Raw genomic sequence first — 17037 nt, 5'->3', positions numbered from 1 at the left:
TGGAAAAAAATCTTTTCGGTTTTCTATTATATTTCTTCAATTCTTCAGTGTTCAAAATTGAACTCCAAGCATCCGCAATATTATTGACAATATGATAATGACCAGACATTGATAAAATCTCCCGTTTATCAATAAAGGTTTGTCCATCACTGAAAAATACATCACTTCAAAACAAGGAAAAAAACTATCAGTATATGCCAAAATAACATATAAATTCATATAACAAACATAACTTCAACTTACCTGCTTAAAACAGGACTCAGTGCAAATTCAACAATCCCCCTTTTACGACTATCCATGTTATCCAGCAACTTTGGATGCCGAGAAATAAAAGGAGAACAGAGGTACTTAGATTCCTTAACAATCCTCCTTACACGACCTCCTCCGCCATTTTCATTATCAAGACCATATCTCAAAGTAATATCTCCCAAATCTCGACGTAATTCATTCATCACATCTACACCGTAAGATGACCTCCTAGCATACTTATCCCACTAAAAAACATATCACAATTAAAATAATGCATCAAAACTATAACTTCAAAATGTCATATATTAAAACTCATTGTTCCAAAAATAAACACCAATTGTTCAAAGAAAAAACAACAAATGTTCAAAGAATAAACACTTACAATATTGTCAATTTTCAACACTTTCTCAGACACTATATCATTCATATACTTCATTACATAATACCCACAGCTTTTTGTATCTTTCTGAGATGGAATATTCTGCAAAATAAAATACAAACAACTTAAAAACAATAAAAAAATACACAAATATACATACAAATTAAACACGTACCACAGGGCAAATCCATTTTACCAAAACCTTCTCATGATAAAAAGAAATAATAGATCTGCAAAACAAATTCATATATATGTCAAACTATTGCATTCAATAAATAAAATACATTATAAAAGAGCATTTGATTATTAAACATACTCATCAACAACATATCTCCATTGATCATTTTCCAAACCTAAACGAGTTTTCAATGGATCCAAAAGAAAAACACATTTTCACTCAAGATCAACGACAGTCAAAGTCCAATGATAACTGAAGAAAACAAACACATTAGTAAAACTATAATACATTATTAAACAAAAAAAATCATCAGTATAGACAAATAATGCATACTCTTTGTTTCACGGTATCAAATACAAACATTTGTTGCCGGACTGTTCATATCTCTCAGTCAAAAACTTGATCTTCTCCCCAATCTTATGAACTCTTTCAATATGATTAGTTATGTTTGGATCAACAAGGGAGAAGGTGGTATCCAATCTATTATTATTCACAATCACATCATAAAGGTGCCTGTAGAAAACACACACGAAACATATACAGTAAACATGCCATTCAAAAAAAATAAAACAATATAACCACTAATACATCAACATGCAATTATAGATAAAAAAAATACCTCATGTAATACAAAATTGGGCCACAGCCTATTGGAGCTAGATCAGCCAATTCACGAATATCCTTCCTCAATATAACTGCTTTCACCGGATGACCAAAAATGTAATCTTCAAACGTGGTAAAAACTGTCCTCCCATTACATAAATAATTGTTAGCCCATCTACACATATTGGCAAATTCATCTGGAACATCTCCAGGCAAACACTCCAAGTCTATATCATCATCAGAATCAGAATCAGACGTCTCTAACTCAATCGCATCATCGATATCACTGGTGAAAATATAAAACAACTCAAATATATAACAAAAAAAAATATGTTCCACACATAAACAATAAAGGTTCCAAAAAACGGAATCATTTGTTCAATAAAATAATAACTTACACAATTTCATCAGCATGATCAACAAACTCATCCCCTTCATCTTGATTTACACAAACTAAAGGACCAGCCCCAGAAACTATATCAGCAGCCCTACAAACAAAAAAAACATCAATTAAGCCACAAATATTAAATGACATGTTCCAAAACAAAAAACATGAATTATTCAAACATAAATAAATTACATTTCAGATGAAACAGATTAATCAGCTACAGACTGGCTTAACAACTCAAATTGAGGAGCAGAATTCATCTTTATTCTCAACCTCAGACCTTCAGATGACCCTACTTTCCCTCTAACTTTCCTCACTACTCCTCTCTTCTTCTTCTTATTCTTCTCCTTCTCCGCTCCTCCTCTCTCTTTTTCTAAACCTTCAGCTATCTTTCTCTGTACCTGCTTGTTATATTCTTCATTAACAGCATTATATTCTTCCCAAAAGCCAGGCAGATTAAAAAATTCATTATCCTCATCAGATTCATTAGATAATCTTCCCGAATGCTCACTTGCTGGCATTCGCTCAGAACGCTGGCTCATCCTCTCTTCCTTACTAACTCTGTACTTAGTAAAAATGTTTTCAACAAATGTATTCATCCGTACAGGTAAGTCATTCTCATCAAACATATTTTCAGCTTCATCCACCAACATATACATCTCAGTTACAGCATTAGCTAACTTTCTAGCCACTGATTTAAACCTGACAGTGAATTCCTGCATTTATAAAAACACTATTTACTAATTTATCAAAACGAAACACAAACTTCTATATAAAAGAAAAACACAGATGCATACCATGAAGTGACTGGGACAGCCAGAAACTCCTTTTTGAGTATCTTCTTCTTCTCCTTCTTCTTCTTCTCTTCTTCTTCTCTTCTTCTCTCTTCTTCTTCTTCTTACCTTCAACATTAGGCCCTTCACATTCTACATCTGCTTCAGATTTCACTAATCTCCTCAACACAATTCCCTTGCCAAAACCACTGGCTTTTTCCAACTTAATTCTTTCAGAGATTAGAACATTATTCCACACAGAAGTTAGTGGAAAGGAACGTGGCCTCAAATCAACCCCACGTTGCAAATGATCAAAATAACATATCTACAATAAAAAAAATGAGAAAAACAAATTATAAGCAAATACATAAATTATTCAAAATAAATTCCAACATATTAAAACAATTACCAGTATAAATGGAAGAGGGCCTATGAAAAAATATGGATTAGAATCGTTTTTTAAAGAACGAACAGAATCTATAAGATGCTTAAAACTAAACCGGAACCAATCTAACTTCAAAATTTCATTCAAATTCATGCAACTGAATAAAAACTTATTGTACAACGCCCTATTCTTGTTTGAACGAATGCAAAAATTAACAACAATAACAATGAAGTTCCAAATGAACTCATCAACATCCACTTCCAATAGATTTTTCAGCCTACAAAGCACATCTTTATCCTTAGGACTGCCACTACTTAAACCAAAAGACTTCCTCCAAGTGTTTAAAAAATTACACCAACTATCCCCACTGTTACTATCCGCTTCCTTAATTTCCTTTCCTCCACATGGCAGGCCATAAACACAATGGAAATCCTCTTCACTCAAATCAATCCGGTCATTACCAGGAAGAATAAAACAGCATCTGTCAGGATCAACAGAATCCACAACCTTGCCACAAAAAATTCCATTAAGCTTCCCAATATCCAGACACAAAAAACCACCAAACCCTATCTTCCTAATGGCAGCTTTGTGTGTCTCTGGCATAGTTTTAACAAACTTAATAAATGTTGTTGGACGCACCCTCTGATTCAATACTATACCAGATAAATCTTGCTCCATAACAGAATAGCAACTATCCTTCTTCACAATCCTTCTTCCACAATCACGGTTCACAGATCTAGGAGAACCAACTCCTTTCACAACCTCAACTTTATTCCTTTTCAATCTAGAACGACCCGATACTTTCACAACCTCAACCTTCTTCATCTTCAACCTAGAAGAACCATCTCCTTTCAAATTAACTCCAACTTTTCTTTTCTTTCTAACACAACCAGAAACAACATATTCATCATCTGCTTGTTCTTCAGATGGTGTACTCGCACTGATAACAAAATCAGGATCATTCAGATTATCACGATCTTCGGAAGAACTTTCATCAGCATCAGAACAACTTTCTACATCCTTCAGAGCATCAGAAGAACTTTCATCAACAGGAACACCAATATTTGATGACTTTTTCTTCAAAGCATGAGATTTCTTCAAAAATCTCTGTTTACTTCCTTCTTCACTATTCTTTTCAGAAACCCTTGAAGCATAAAAAATAACAAAATTAACAACAATACTAGATCAACAAAATACATATATAGTTACAAACGAACTTATAAAATGTTCCAAACGAATACATATATTGTTCGAAACGAATACATATATAGTTCCATACAAAAACATACATTGTTCCAAACGAATACATATATTGTTCATAAAGAATGCATATATTGTTCCATAAAAACATAAAATAGTACCTGTCGTCATCAACCTCCATATAATCAGAGTTTATAGCACGAAGCAACGCATGATCAATAACATGCTCAGGCAAACTATCTTCCCTACTAGAAGTAGCTTTTGACATTCTGATATATACTGAAAAACAACAAAAAAAACACACATACAAGTCACAAAACTAACAAATGATAGACGCAAAGAATGAAAAAACACAATAAAATGCCGTTGAAACCCTAAAAAACAACAAACAAAACAAAAACAAAATACAAAACCTAAACAACACATATAAACAAAAAAGCGAAGAACATGCATAACACAAAAATCTAAAATGAACAAAGAAAACACAGAGAAACTCACTGATAACTTCAAAAACACACAAACAGAGAGCCGAACCTACCGATAAAGAAAAAAATATAGGAAATCAGAGCCATAAATATTCAACAAAAAAACGAAGGCAAATGAACAAACATAAAAACATAAAAACAAACAAAACAAACACAAAAACATACAGGAACTCACCGATATCTTCCAACAAACACAAAATGCGAGACGAAACAAAGAAATCCAACCAAAAACTCAACAAAAACACGATCGGAAATGAAACGGCGCAACCGGAAAGAACGAGAGAAATATCAGAGAATCACCGGAGAAGAAAAAATGACAGAAATATAGGAGATTACAAATATACCCCTAACTTAATAACTATTTATACTAAGCGCGTAAAATTATAAATATACCCCTCTGGTTTTTACACAATTACTAAAAAGCCACTATTGTCACACAATAAGCCTTGTCACACCATAAGGAATGTGTCACACCTGATCTCTCCTCTCTCTCTCTCTCTCTCTCTCTATATATATATATATATATATATATATATATATATATATAGAAAGAAAGAAAGAAAAAATTGGGTCCCTTTTGATCCTGGGCGGCCGCACTCCTGGCCTATGTCCAGAGCCGACCCTGATAGTTGGAGACACATGTAATTATTAAGTGTTTCAAAAGTTAGCTAGCTAATCCGTCTAGGCGTCCAAAATCGAGAAGCCAGTCTAATTTTCCCGATTCGCCTCCTCGTTTTTGGCCGCATGCATCCAAATATCATAAACAACTTCTTAAAAGTTGTAGAAGGTAATATCTTAATAAATAAATCTGCATGATTATTACTTTGTCAAATTTGTTGAATATCGATTTGATCATTCTTTTGAAGATCATGAGTACATTTTTTTTTGTGAAATATGTTTTATTATTTCTCTTTTAATATAATCTTCCTGCAAGTTGCATTATTTTCATATATTATTGTCGAAGTTTTTTTTATAATGATCTGCACCAAATGAATCTTGTATATAATTGGTTAATGATCTTATTCAATGTTTCAGAAATCGGCCGATTAGTCCGTCTGAAATCAAGAAACTGATTTGATTTTTCCAATTCTGCCCCTAGGTGTTTTTTGGCCGCCTAGACAGTGATAGAAACAAAAATAATATTTTTTTAATATATTTGTATTATTTTATTATAATTCACTTGAAAATATTATCAAATGGTTGTTGGTGAATTGTGTTTATTATTTTTCGATATTGTTTAATTGCGTTCTTTACTTGTTTCCATGATATAATTTAGGACTTTAAGAACATTTCGTACTTTTTGGTTAATTATATTACTTATGGACATTATTTTTTAATTGTTTGAATTGTTTTAATGGTATTGTTGTTGAAATATTATTGTTGGTTTATTTTAAAGGATAGATGTTGTAAATATATATGTTTTTCTATATTAAATTATTTTATATTATTATCTTTTAATATTATAATACATATTTTAATTGTATTTATATAATAATTTGTTTATCAAATAAGAAAATATAAAGGTACCCGACTTGCACCTAATAAATTTTTTTTTGAAAAGGCACCTAATATTTTTTAAACCTTTTTTTTGGTAATCAAAGAAGGCTCAAGGCCCAGCAACCAACAAGGAGAGAAAAAGGAGAGAAGAAAACGAAAAACAGAAGACAAAAAGAAACGAGGAACTAATTCACTCTAACTAATCTAAAAGATCCTACGCCGTGCTGATCATCGGATAGGATCCCCTAGAGACCTGGAGGAGGCACATCATACTCATGATGACCCAAAGAACTCGAACCTACGAAGTTCGCCAGCCAGTCAGCTGCTCGATTGCCTTCTCTATAAGTGTGATTGAAGACAATTTGCAGAAACTTATCCTTTAGTATTCTACAGCGGTAAGAAAGCCAATAATAGGGATGGTGCGGATCCCCCTCCCCCAAAAGCCAAGTCAGGACTGTTTTAGAATCCACTTCCAAAATAATCTTCTGACACTTGTTCCTCCGGACCATGACAAGTCCAAAATAAACACCCCACAATTCCGCTAAAGTCGTTGTGCAGTGACCAATTTTCGCCCCAAAGCCAGCAACCCACTGCCCCTGATTATTACGGATCAATCCTCCAGCCGAAGCCATCCCGGGGTTACCCTGACAAGCCCCATCCGTATTCACTTTCACCCAGCCCTCCTCCGGTGGAGTCCAATTAACCCAGATGCTATGCCTAGTGGTTAGAATACCAGAAGCCAGAGCCTCCTAAACTCTAACAAATTCCATGCTAAGCCTTACCATATGCTCCGGGCAGCGATTCACACGATGATTGGCGGAGAAGATTTCCTCGTTTCTCCACTTCCACAGCCACCAAGTTGCAAAGGCGAAGAGCACCGACCAAGGGGTGTTCATAACAACAACTGTGACACCTAAGTTCAGATACATCCACTGTTGTAAGTCGGTTGAGAAGAACGCGTTTTGTTGCTGAATAGGAACGATAGTTCTCCAGAAAGAAGACGCAACAGCACAGTCCCGCAAGATATGAATTTTTGTTTCTTCTGCAGAACAGTTCGCACAAGTAGCAGTTGCTGATAGCCTACGGCGCATCTGATTGCAAAGAATCGCCCCATTCGCGGTCAACCAGAGAAAGTGTTTGATCTTTTCTGGTACCTTGATTTGCCATAACCTCTCCCAAAAAACACTGTTATTTTCCGTGTGATTAACCTTCAACAGATCATAGCCCGTTCTAACAGTATAACTGCCAGAGGTACTTGACGGCCAAAACCAGGGGTCGTTTGTGTCGCTAGAGGGGCAAACGACGTAGGCCGCTAATTTCTCAATGTCTACTGGACTGAGCTTATCTCTCAACATGTTCCATTTCCAGCATCCTTCCTGGTTATCCCAAAAATCTGCAACATACATCTGAAGCTCTTCTTCACTAAGATCACCATTCAGGGTAGCACGGAGGCGCTGGTTTCCACACCAAACATCCGACCAAAACCGAGTGTCTCTTCCGTTGTAAATTAGCTTCGCCACCCCACGGTTCAGCACTGAACCGCCTCCCATGATCCCCCGCCAGGTAGAGGAAGAAGTCGTGTTTGCTAAAAACAAATTCATTCATGACCTCCCCCTACAATATTTGGCAGTTAGGACCTTAACCCACAGGGGTTCCTTATTGGCGAGCATGATCCAGCTCAACCGAGCTATCATGGCAAGGTTGAAATAACGCATTTGTTTAATGCCTAAACCCCCTTCCGTCTTTCTTCTGCACACAGTCTCCCACTTTAATAGGTGAATGCGGCGATCAGTTCCGGTGGAGCCCCATAAGAAGCTTCTATTCAGCTTATCGAGCCTATCACAAATCCCTTTTGGTAATAAGGTAGTTTGCATAGCATAAGAAGGGATAGATGTCATGACCGATTTAACAAGAGTAGCTTGACCAGCAAGATTTAGGCATCTGGTCTTCCAGCCTGCAAGCTTGGCATGAACACGGTCTAGAATATAGCCATAGGTTTCTTTGTTCACTCGACTGTGGAGCGCCGGTATACCCAAATACTTCCCTAAGTTTGAAGTGCAGGCAATCCCTAGAGTATCACAAACCCCTCTACTGACTTCAGAAGTGACGTTAGCAGAGAAGAACACACGGGACTTAGAGAGGCTGACTTTTTGCCCTGAACAGTCAGAGAAGTTACAGAGGATCTCTCTAACCAGCTCGGCTTGCTTAACAGAGGCTTCTGAGAGTAAGAGTATGTCATCGGCAAAGAAAATGTGGGATAAGGAGGGCCCACCTCTAGACAGTTGCACTGCTTTCCATTCCCCTTGGTGGATTGCATCCGTTATCATATGACTGAGATGCTCCATACAAAGAACAAAGAGATAGGGAGAAAGGGGATCTCCTTGCCTAAGGCCCCTCGAGGGTTTGAAGGAGCGCAGTTGGTTACCATTCCAGAGGACTCTCAGAGAAGATCCAGTGACACAAGACATAATGAGGTTGACAAAATCTTTATTGAGTCCAAGATTCTGCAACGTATCCCTTAGGAAGGACCAAGAGACCCTATCATAAGCCTTCTCAAGGTCGAGTTTCATCACCATAAACCCTCGACGACCTTTCTTCCTGCTGAAAGAGTGTATCGTTTCTTGGAGCAGGATAATATTCTCTGCGATTTGTCTACCAGGGACAAAACTGCTCTGAGTGGGGCTAACAATACTTCTTAGGAAGGTTTAAGCCGATTCACAATGCATTTTGTGAGAGTCTTGTAAATGACGTTGCACAAGCTAATAGGGCGAAATTGAGAAACAAATTCCGGATGAGCAACCTTCGGGATGACCGTAAGCAAGGTAGAATTCCAATCCTCAGGGACTTGCTTCGCAGTTAAAGCTTGTAACACAGTTGCTATAACCTGACTGCCAATGGAAAGCCAAAGATACTGGAAAAAACTCGCCTGAAACCCATCAGGGCCCTGCGCTTTAAACGGGATCATATCAAACAAAGCAGCACGAACTTCAACACCACTAAACTCTCCCTGTAACTGACTAGCGTCTCTAGCAGAAAGATCCGGAAAGTTACAATTAGTTAGGAGAGGTGGTCTATGGGTGATTTCTTCTTGAAAGAGATTCTCATAGTACTCTGTAACATGATCCTGAATGGCCACCTCCTCCCAAACCCAAATACCATTTTCATCCCGTAAGCCTTCAATTCTGTTCCTCTTTCGACGAAAGAGTGTTTGGTAACATCGCGCAGCGAAAGCACAATTTACTTAGACGTTTGGAAGGGGTACAACGCAGCCTCGCTTCTCGGTGTACTCGGGGTCTTCTCCGCCTTGAACGACGGCTAATGGTTGATCTTGACAATGTCCTTTTGTAAGAGGAAACTTTGTGGTTTCAAAAGTCCAGGATTCAGTGGTTAGGGGCAGGAGATAGGAATACTGCTTTTTTATTTATATTTATTTAAACCTTGATTTTAGCGAAATACATTCTCAAGTAAATTACATCTACAATACTTGAACTTAAGAAATCATGTTTCTTCCATTTTCAAAAATATGGTGATCCTTGAACATATATCTCTTTTGAATTCGTGATTAAATGTATTTTATTTTTGACGGTTTGTTAATGGTTTAAAGTGTTATTTAACTTTTAGTTTATCCAAATTTTACCATTTGGCTTTCCATTATTTATTTATTTATTTATTTTTTGACGGAATTTATTTATTTATTGTTTTTGAAAAGCGTATTCCGTTATTAGAAACAAGAAAAAAAAACAGAAGCTACAAAATAATTAAATAAAAGAGAGTTTATAACAATGATTTTTTTTTTTTTTTTGATAAATTATAACAATGAATTTATAACACTATAAAGATGCCGAAAACAAGAAACACTCATATATAGGTGACAAGAGGATTGTCAAAAACAATTATAACAATGGATTTAATAACAGGTGAAATATTTGTTTCTTCTCCCTAGCAAACATATTTCACTCGTAAAAAAAAAATACACATAATTAATAAGAAATAATGGAGATGCGGGATTTTTTGGGCTACCTTCCGATTGTAAACTTCTCTTGCGTTGAAATCGGTCTCTGGAAACATTTCGCCGCCCAAGTTAGGAGTTCTTATATTAAGTATCGGGTCTTCCATCTCATCCGGAAGACTCCCAATTCACATTTGGATACGTGTATTATGACCCTACGTAATAATTAAAATAATGAAACCTTTTATAATATATGTGAGTACATGATACATGTATCAAAATATGTATGATAGAGAAAAGTTATAAAGAGAATATTCGTGAACCGATCTCTTCCTAATGGGGTTGGTCACCCTATATATAAGCTTTTTGGTTTGGTCCTGGTAAATGTCCAGCCTTTACCTCTGTCGATGGGCATATCCTCATACTTATTGGGTTCGGCCCACATACCTCTGGTGTACTCGGCGAACCATTATATGTGTGGTTATGGAATGGTGGATTGTGAGTGATGACTGCGGGTCTGTAAATGAATTGGAAGTGAGCTAGTCGGGGAGCGGACTGATTTGAGGTGGATGCGGGGGTTCCATCAAAATGTTTTTGTCCTGTTTTCTTGTTTTCGTGTTTTTATTTTTTCATGTTTTCCGTTTTGCTTTTTTTCTTGGATAAATAATTTATTAGGCTCATGCTTTTTATTTAATACATTGTTTAGTCCCTTTATTTTGAAAATCACATTATAAGGTCCATTTCCTTTGTTAGTGTTAACTCTTTGGTCCTTCTGTCTATTTTTTTAGACTTTTAACCGTTGTATTTAGCATAAACACACAGATAGAAAATAACAAAGTAACATGATCATTTTGTATTATACTAGTGTATGGTTGTCCTGAAAACTAAAATATGGTAAGTTAAAAATCTAAAAAAAAAAGATAAAAGAATCAAAGGGTTAAGATTAACAAAAGATAGAGACCTTATAATGTGTTTTTCAAATAAAATGACTAAACAGTGTGTTACGTAAAAATGTGTAGACTAATAAATTATTTACCCTTTTATTTTTCAATTTTTCTTGTTTTTGAAATTTTGTCTCGTCTTCAATTTTTTTATTGTATTTCCGAATTTTTTCTTTTCCTCGGGTTTTTTTCTTTTTTTATCTTTTAATAACAATTATGGATAATAATTATTAATAATAACAATACAAGCAGTGCCGACAAAGCTTAGTAGTTGGACTTTCCATTTTCTTTCTACGGGAAGGAAGTATTGCTCAAATCTATAGCTCACTCCTCCCAACTTTTTGTATGAGCACTTTCCTATTGCCTAAGTTTATATGTGATGAGCTAAGTCTATATGTGATGAACTCTTTTTGGTGGGGTTGGAAAGAGAATGATTGGGCCAGGCTATTCGAAAGGAAGAGTGGAGGTGGATTGGGTTTGCAGAACCTCATGCATTTAATGTTGCATTGCTAGGAAAGCAATGTTGGAAGTTAATTGACAACCCTCACACATTGGTTAGTCGAATGTTCAAAGCCAAATATTATTCCAGTGTGACTTTCCTATCATCCAAATTGGACAATAATCCCAATTTTGTTTAGAGGAGTGTGTGGAGTTCAATTCCATTTACAGGCATACTGATATGTACAGACATGCAGCAGTTGTGCATCTCTGTCGTGAGGTAGGAATTGACGGTAGCCGCTCAACCACAGCAATCCAAAGATGTGTCCAATGGAGAAGGCTTGGAGCAGGCATATGGAAATGCAACACGGATGCCTCACTGTTCGTTGAAGATTGTATGTTTGGTGCATGAGCGATGTTGAGAGACAGCAACGGGGGCTCTATTGCAGGATTTAATACGCACTCAAATGGATGTATCGCAGCCAAATTGGCGAAAGCATTAGCCCTCAGGTATAGTATGGAGTGGGTGAAGTCCATGGGATATCCGGATGTTGTTTGAGACAAATTCAAAGACAGTGGTTGAATGTCAAAGAAGCGAGATCTTACAAAATTTGGTAGTATCATCGAGGATACTAGTGCGCTTGAGAATAAAATGAGAGAAAACCGACTAAGGTGGTTTGGCCATGTGAGACGTAGAGCGCTTGATGCGCCGGTTAGGAGAACCGAAGAGTGGCAAAAGGATGTAGTGGTGAGGGGTAGGGGAAGACCTAAGCAAACTTGGATGAGGGTGATTGAGAGTGATATGAGTTTACTGGGAATTGAGTAAAATATGGTAGTGGATAGGACGGAGTGGAGGGAGCGAATTTGTGTCGCTGACACAACTTGATTTCACGGTTTTATATGATGGTTCATGTTAGCCGACCCCAAATCATTTTGGGACTAAGGTTTTGTTGTTGTTGTATCATCGAGGATATAAGGTTTCGACTCAGTAACAACCCGAGTAACTCGATAGTTTATGTTTCAAGGTTAGCAAACGAGACAAATCATAGTTTAGCACGCAATGCTCGTTTCTTTGCTCTTTTGTTCATTTTATTAGTCTCGTATTCATGTTAAGCAGCCTGACCAAGGATGGATGCTTTTATTCTTTAGTAATAAAGTTTCTTTTCTTCAAAAAAAAAAATAAATAAATAAATAATAACAGTACAAGGGCGGTTTGTAACGTTGATTCCTTGATTTTTTTTGTTAAGGTCTATTACATAAATTTAGAAAAATTGAGAAATGCATTTGTGATTTTACTACAACAAAAATAACGTGAGTAACCAAACATGTCAGTAAGCTTCTATTATAATGAACTTTCCATAATAAGGCCCATTACGACGTAAGAAACAGGACCTTAATTATTTATAAACCCACATCCCTTAATTATTTTTACTTGATTATTTAAAAAGAATAGATCGAAGTGTACAAAACAGGCAAGTTGAGAATCTCAGCAAGAGAAGAGTGAATCAAACCACTATATCTTTTAAAATCAAAATTAAACTCAACTCAACAAACTGTAATTTATAGAAAAAGCCATAATGACATTTACTTACACCAAAAAATGCCTAAAGAATTAAAATGAGATTGGATGATGCATTTACATAACCTCTGTACCTTTCGCCCGGATTACAATTTTGTCAAGGACCTCACCAGATAAGCTCATAAAATAGGTTGTCTGCCATTCACAAATTCAAGATATATTAGTCATAATTTCCAGAAAAACGCCGAAGACAGACAACGATTTTCTTGAAATTTATACACCATAAATGCATTCTGGAGAATTCAAACTAGTAAAAGCATCCAAATACTTGTCAAGTCTTTCAAGAACAAGCTTCATGCAATGGGAAAAGGATAAAGATACTCACAAACTCTGAAGAGCTAACTCTATGAAGAAGAAACCCGACATCCGTTTTCCTGCACAAAGCAAGATGTAAGCCTCGTAAAACAATATTGGCTGGCTATGGACTAATTAAAGCAGGAAACTTACTTCTGAAAGGCAGATCTTTTACTTAAAGAAGCCAAATAAGGCTCACTCTTGATAGGATATGGACTGCCATTGCCAATGTAAGCTACACCATCTTCCAAGGCATTGGCATCACTAATATTAGAGCAACCCTGTCCGCTCAGGTATGCATTCTGAAGAGTGAAACCAATAATGATTTTATTCTATTTCATACTTAAACAAAAAGTAAATGAAAATGTCTTGTATGTATGATATATTGACATGATATGATATCAATATTTTTCTTCTTACCACACCATATTTCACAAAAATACGGTGTAGCTGCTCGTACACATGCTTTGATTTGATTTGCTCCCCATTCTCTTCACAAACAACTACTGGATGATGTCCAACAACTATGAGCCTAGATTTACAGAACAAAAGACCACTTTAAATGATGCAGAGTGATGGATATAAAGTCTTTTAAGACCGTACGTAAAATAACTCCGGTAGCATGTACAACCAAATCACCAGACTTTTGACATAATAAACACTGATGTACGTTTTTACCAGTTTCCAACAGCAGCTTCTAGTGTTTTTGACAGCCAATTTGACTGATTATTCCCAAAGCCACTTGCTGATCTCTGCACTTAAAAGGTTGACTGATTATTCCCAAAGCCACTTGCTGATTATAAAAAGACTATATACAATAGTATTACCGATAATTCGATAATAGGAGAAATCAAGATGGAGGCATCTAATTGTCATGCTAATAACTATTAGACATTGAATATCCAGTCAAAATGGAGTGTAGTTCATATCCAAATATATTTCAGATCATGAAGCCCAACGAAATAGCTGAAAAAAAGGAGCAAGCACTAAAAATGAACAATCTAGGAAGCACCGACATGGGTACTTGTACGGGTACGGCATTATTAAAAAAAAAAAAAAAAAAAAAAAACCCTATATTCTACCTAATTAACTCATAAGTCGTGTCCCCGAAGTATCTCCAAAGTTTCCCCGCGTGTCCCCATATTAAAAAAAAGAGGGGACACTTATTTTGGTGTGTCGGGTGCGTGTCCTTGAGTGTCCGACACTCGTGCGTTAACCTCCTAAAATTTCGGTGCTTCCTAGTGAACAATTAATGAAAGAAAATGAAATGCAAAGCCTTCATGACATCAAGACTAATGAATCAAACTGTAGTTATCTGATCCAACTTCATGATCTGTTTATAAGTGTCACATACAAATGTAGCATAGACCAGTAAGAAGCAGCATGGAGCAATGAAATAAAGCATCCCCAAACCTCATGACCTTTGCTTTTTTTACACATTGAGCCCATGATCTTAGATTTCACATAATGAGTCCTAAAAGTTATAAAGTGTCACTTAATCATTTATACACCTACTTATTGAACCCTTAGAAATCCTAATTGAGCCCTTTAGTCAAGGGTTTAAGGTATAGATTGTAATATTGAAACAAAGTGTCACTTAATCATTTATACACCTACTTATTGAACCCTTAGAAATCCTAATTGAGCCCTTTAGTCAAGGGTTTAAGGTATAGATTGTAATATTGAAAAAAGTGTAAATAAATAGTATGCATGTACCTGCAGTGATTCGGTGTTCACTCCGATTATAGTTAAGATTTCCCGATTATTTATGTCTATCTGCTCTAGGAAGCAAGGACCTTCCTGATCCTTTGAAGCCGCGGTAGTGTACCTATTTAGCATTTTCATAAATTATTATTACCCAGTGAAAAGAACTGGAAAATGGAAAGCAGCTGCATTGATCCATCGGGTACAGGCATTTGGCAAGTTTGTTATATACCAGGGAACATTCATTGACGAGAAGACTTTGCTTGCCTGCAAAATATATATGTAGGGCAGTTGCTAGCTGTTGAAGCTAATGGGAATCAATTATTGTCAAAGATGAAATGAAGCACTAATTCTCTAATATAAATCTAAAATCTTACATTCAATGCGAGTGAATCATCTTCTCCCAGCTCACTAATGTTTATAATGAACTTTACTTTGTAAACTCTAGAAACAATCTCCATCTTCATCAACCTCAGAATATCAATAACTCAAGTCAAGACCATGAACAAGTACAACTCTTTCTCTTTGAAATACCAATAATTATAAATTACTTCATTAAACAAGAATTAGATGCCCTAATAAAAAAATAATACTTTCTTGTACCTAATCATCATAGACTAAGTTATTTATAAAAACATAGCCTTTCAAAAGAAAACGGACACAGACATGAAATGCAACATAGATCCTAGAAGATGTAAAAGCACAAATTATGCATAGCTTTAAAGGAGAATATGAGGCTTGATTGCTTTGCTGCTGTCAAAACTATATCTTTTCAACTTTTTCATTTTTGTTCAAATTAGTTAAAGTTACACAAGTCACCATAACTTGACGCACATCAAACAAAAAAGGCAAGTCATGGGTAATGGCTAAAGTTCATTTTTAGATCAAATTAATCCTAAAAGCCAAGTTGAAAAGCCAAATTAGGCTTTTATAACGGAAAACAAACAAAAAGATAAAGGTAAATCAGAAGTGCAATACACAATCAAAATGGTTCACATCAATGTACATGCCTAGAAAGAAGTCTCAAAAGATGAAATGTTTTTAAGAGCAAACAGAGAAATTGGATAAAGAAAGATAAAAAATGACCTGTTTGAGAAGATGGGTCTGGTGATGAAGGGGTCTATAACTATAAGCTCCATTAACACTCAGAAAATAAATATCAAGAGGTGGAGTTGGGGTATGAAATGGGTTACCCAAATTCAGAGCAAGGTAGAAAACAAGACAGAGAAAAACCTGGACAACCAAAGTAAAAGCACAAGATCGTTTCTTATCCATTATATTCTGAGATTTTTCAACTCTCCTTCCTTTATCGGCTCGGCAGCATGGTATTAGATTTACTTCTAGTTTTAATATTTGGCATCACATCTCAAAGTTGCACATGTTTCCTCACAAAACTGTTGCTCACATGAAGACACGCCCAATTTTATTTGGAGATAATTCAATTGAAAATATTCGGGGCTTTTTTATATGAAATCCGAATTCACCAAAGATAACAAAATAATATTTTTATTTTTAAAATATTTAAAAAATACTATAAAATTAAACAATTTCAAATTTTTGTTGGGAATAAAGGCGAAAAATATTTCGTAGAAAAATATTAATGAGCAAAATAATCAATAAAAATAACATTACCGATAATTTAACGTGGTTCATTCTTATAGATTACGTCTACGACCAAACTCGAGAGTAAATTCTTCCACTATAAAATAGTAGGCGTACAAGGAGGGTGTTCTCAAGAAATTTTCTAGAGTTACAATGAGATAAATTACTAAAAGTGTTTCCCAAAAATACCCTGAAATAATTATCTTACTATTTTGTCTATCCCCAAAATAATTGGACTACATTCTTTTAATTAAAGAGCAAACTCACAATACATGACCTTTTATGTCATTTGTCTCTCTCTCAATTATCTTCTTTTACTCTCTTCAATTATATTCTGTCATCACTCCTGTCATTTTATAATGCCCAGGGTGTGGTGTGAATGCAGCCAACAAG

At 35.7% G+C, this 17037-nt stretch overlaps 1 protein-coding gene across 3 annotated transcripts; it reads right to left on the bottom strand.

Moving 5' to 3' along the window:
• Positions 1–12966: 12966 nt before the first annotated feature.
• On the bottom strand, positions 12967–16479 carry LOC136201978 (uncharacterized). Of its 3 annotated transcripts, none has more exons than XM_065992378.1 (9): positions 16129–16479; positions 15420–15503; positions 15275–15309; positions 15055–15166; positions 14017–14090; positions 13759–13870; positions 13492–13640; positions 13370–13418; positions 12967–13179 (listed from the first exon to the last, which is right to left on the bottom strand). In XM_065992378.1, exons 1-9 carry the CDS (start codon positions 16315–16317, stop codon positions 13102–13104), a joined length of 882 nt encoding a protein of 293 aa, XP_065848450.1. In that variant the 5' UTR covers positions 16318–16479; the 3' UTR covers positions 12967–13101. The 3 variants fall into 3 exon arrangements, with proteins under 3 accessions (XP_065848450.1, XP_065848451.1, XP_065848452.1); XM_065992379.1 differs by having other exon boundaries at positions 15420–15513; positions 16129–16475; XM_065992380.1 differs by lacking the exon at positions 16129–16479 and having other exon boundaries at positions 15275–15340; positions 15420–15479.
• Positions 16480–17037: the final 558 nt, after the last annotated feature.

Source organism: Euphorbia lathyris, chromosome 8 (genome assembly GCF_963576675.1).
Source record: "Euphorbia lathyris chromosome 8, ddEupLath1.1, whole genome shotgun sequence".
Taxonomy (NCBI): Eukaryota; Viridiplantae; Streptophyta; class Magnoliopsida; order Malpighiales; family Euphorbiaceae; genus Euphorbia; species Euphorbia lathyris.
This window is presented reverse-complemented; position numbering and strand designations above follow the sequence as displayed.

Coding starts and splice junctions, on each gene's coding strand:
- LOC136201978 (XM_065992378.1), bottom strand. CDS start 16,317: ATGGATAAGAAACGATCTTGTGCTTTTACTTTGGTTGTCCAGGTTTTT. Junction 13,419..13,491: donor AAAAGATCTGCCTTTCAGAA/GTAAGTTTCCTG, acceptor TGCTTTGTGCAG/GAAAACGGATGTCGGGTTTC. Junction 13,180..13,369: donor GAGTTAGCTCTTCAGAGTTT/GTGAGTATCTTT, acceptor TGTGAATGGCAG/ACAACCTATTTTATGAGCTT.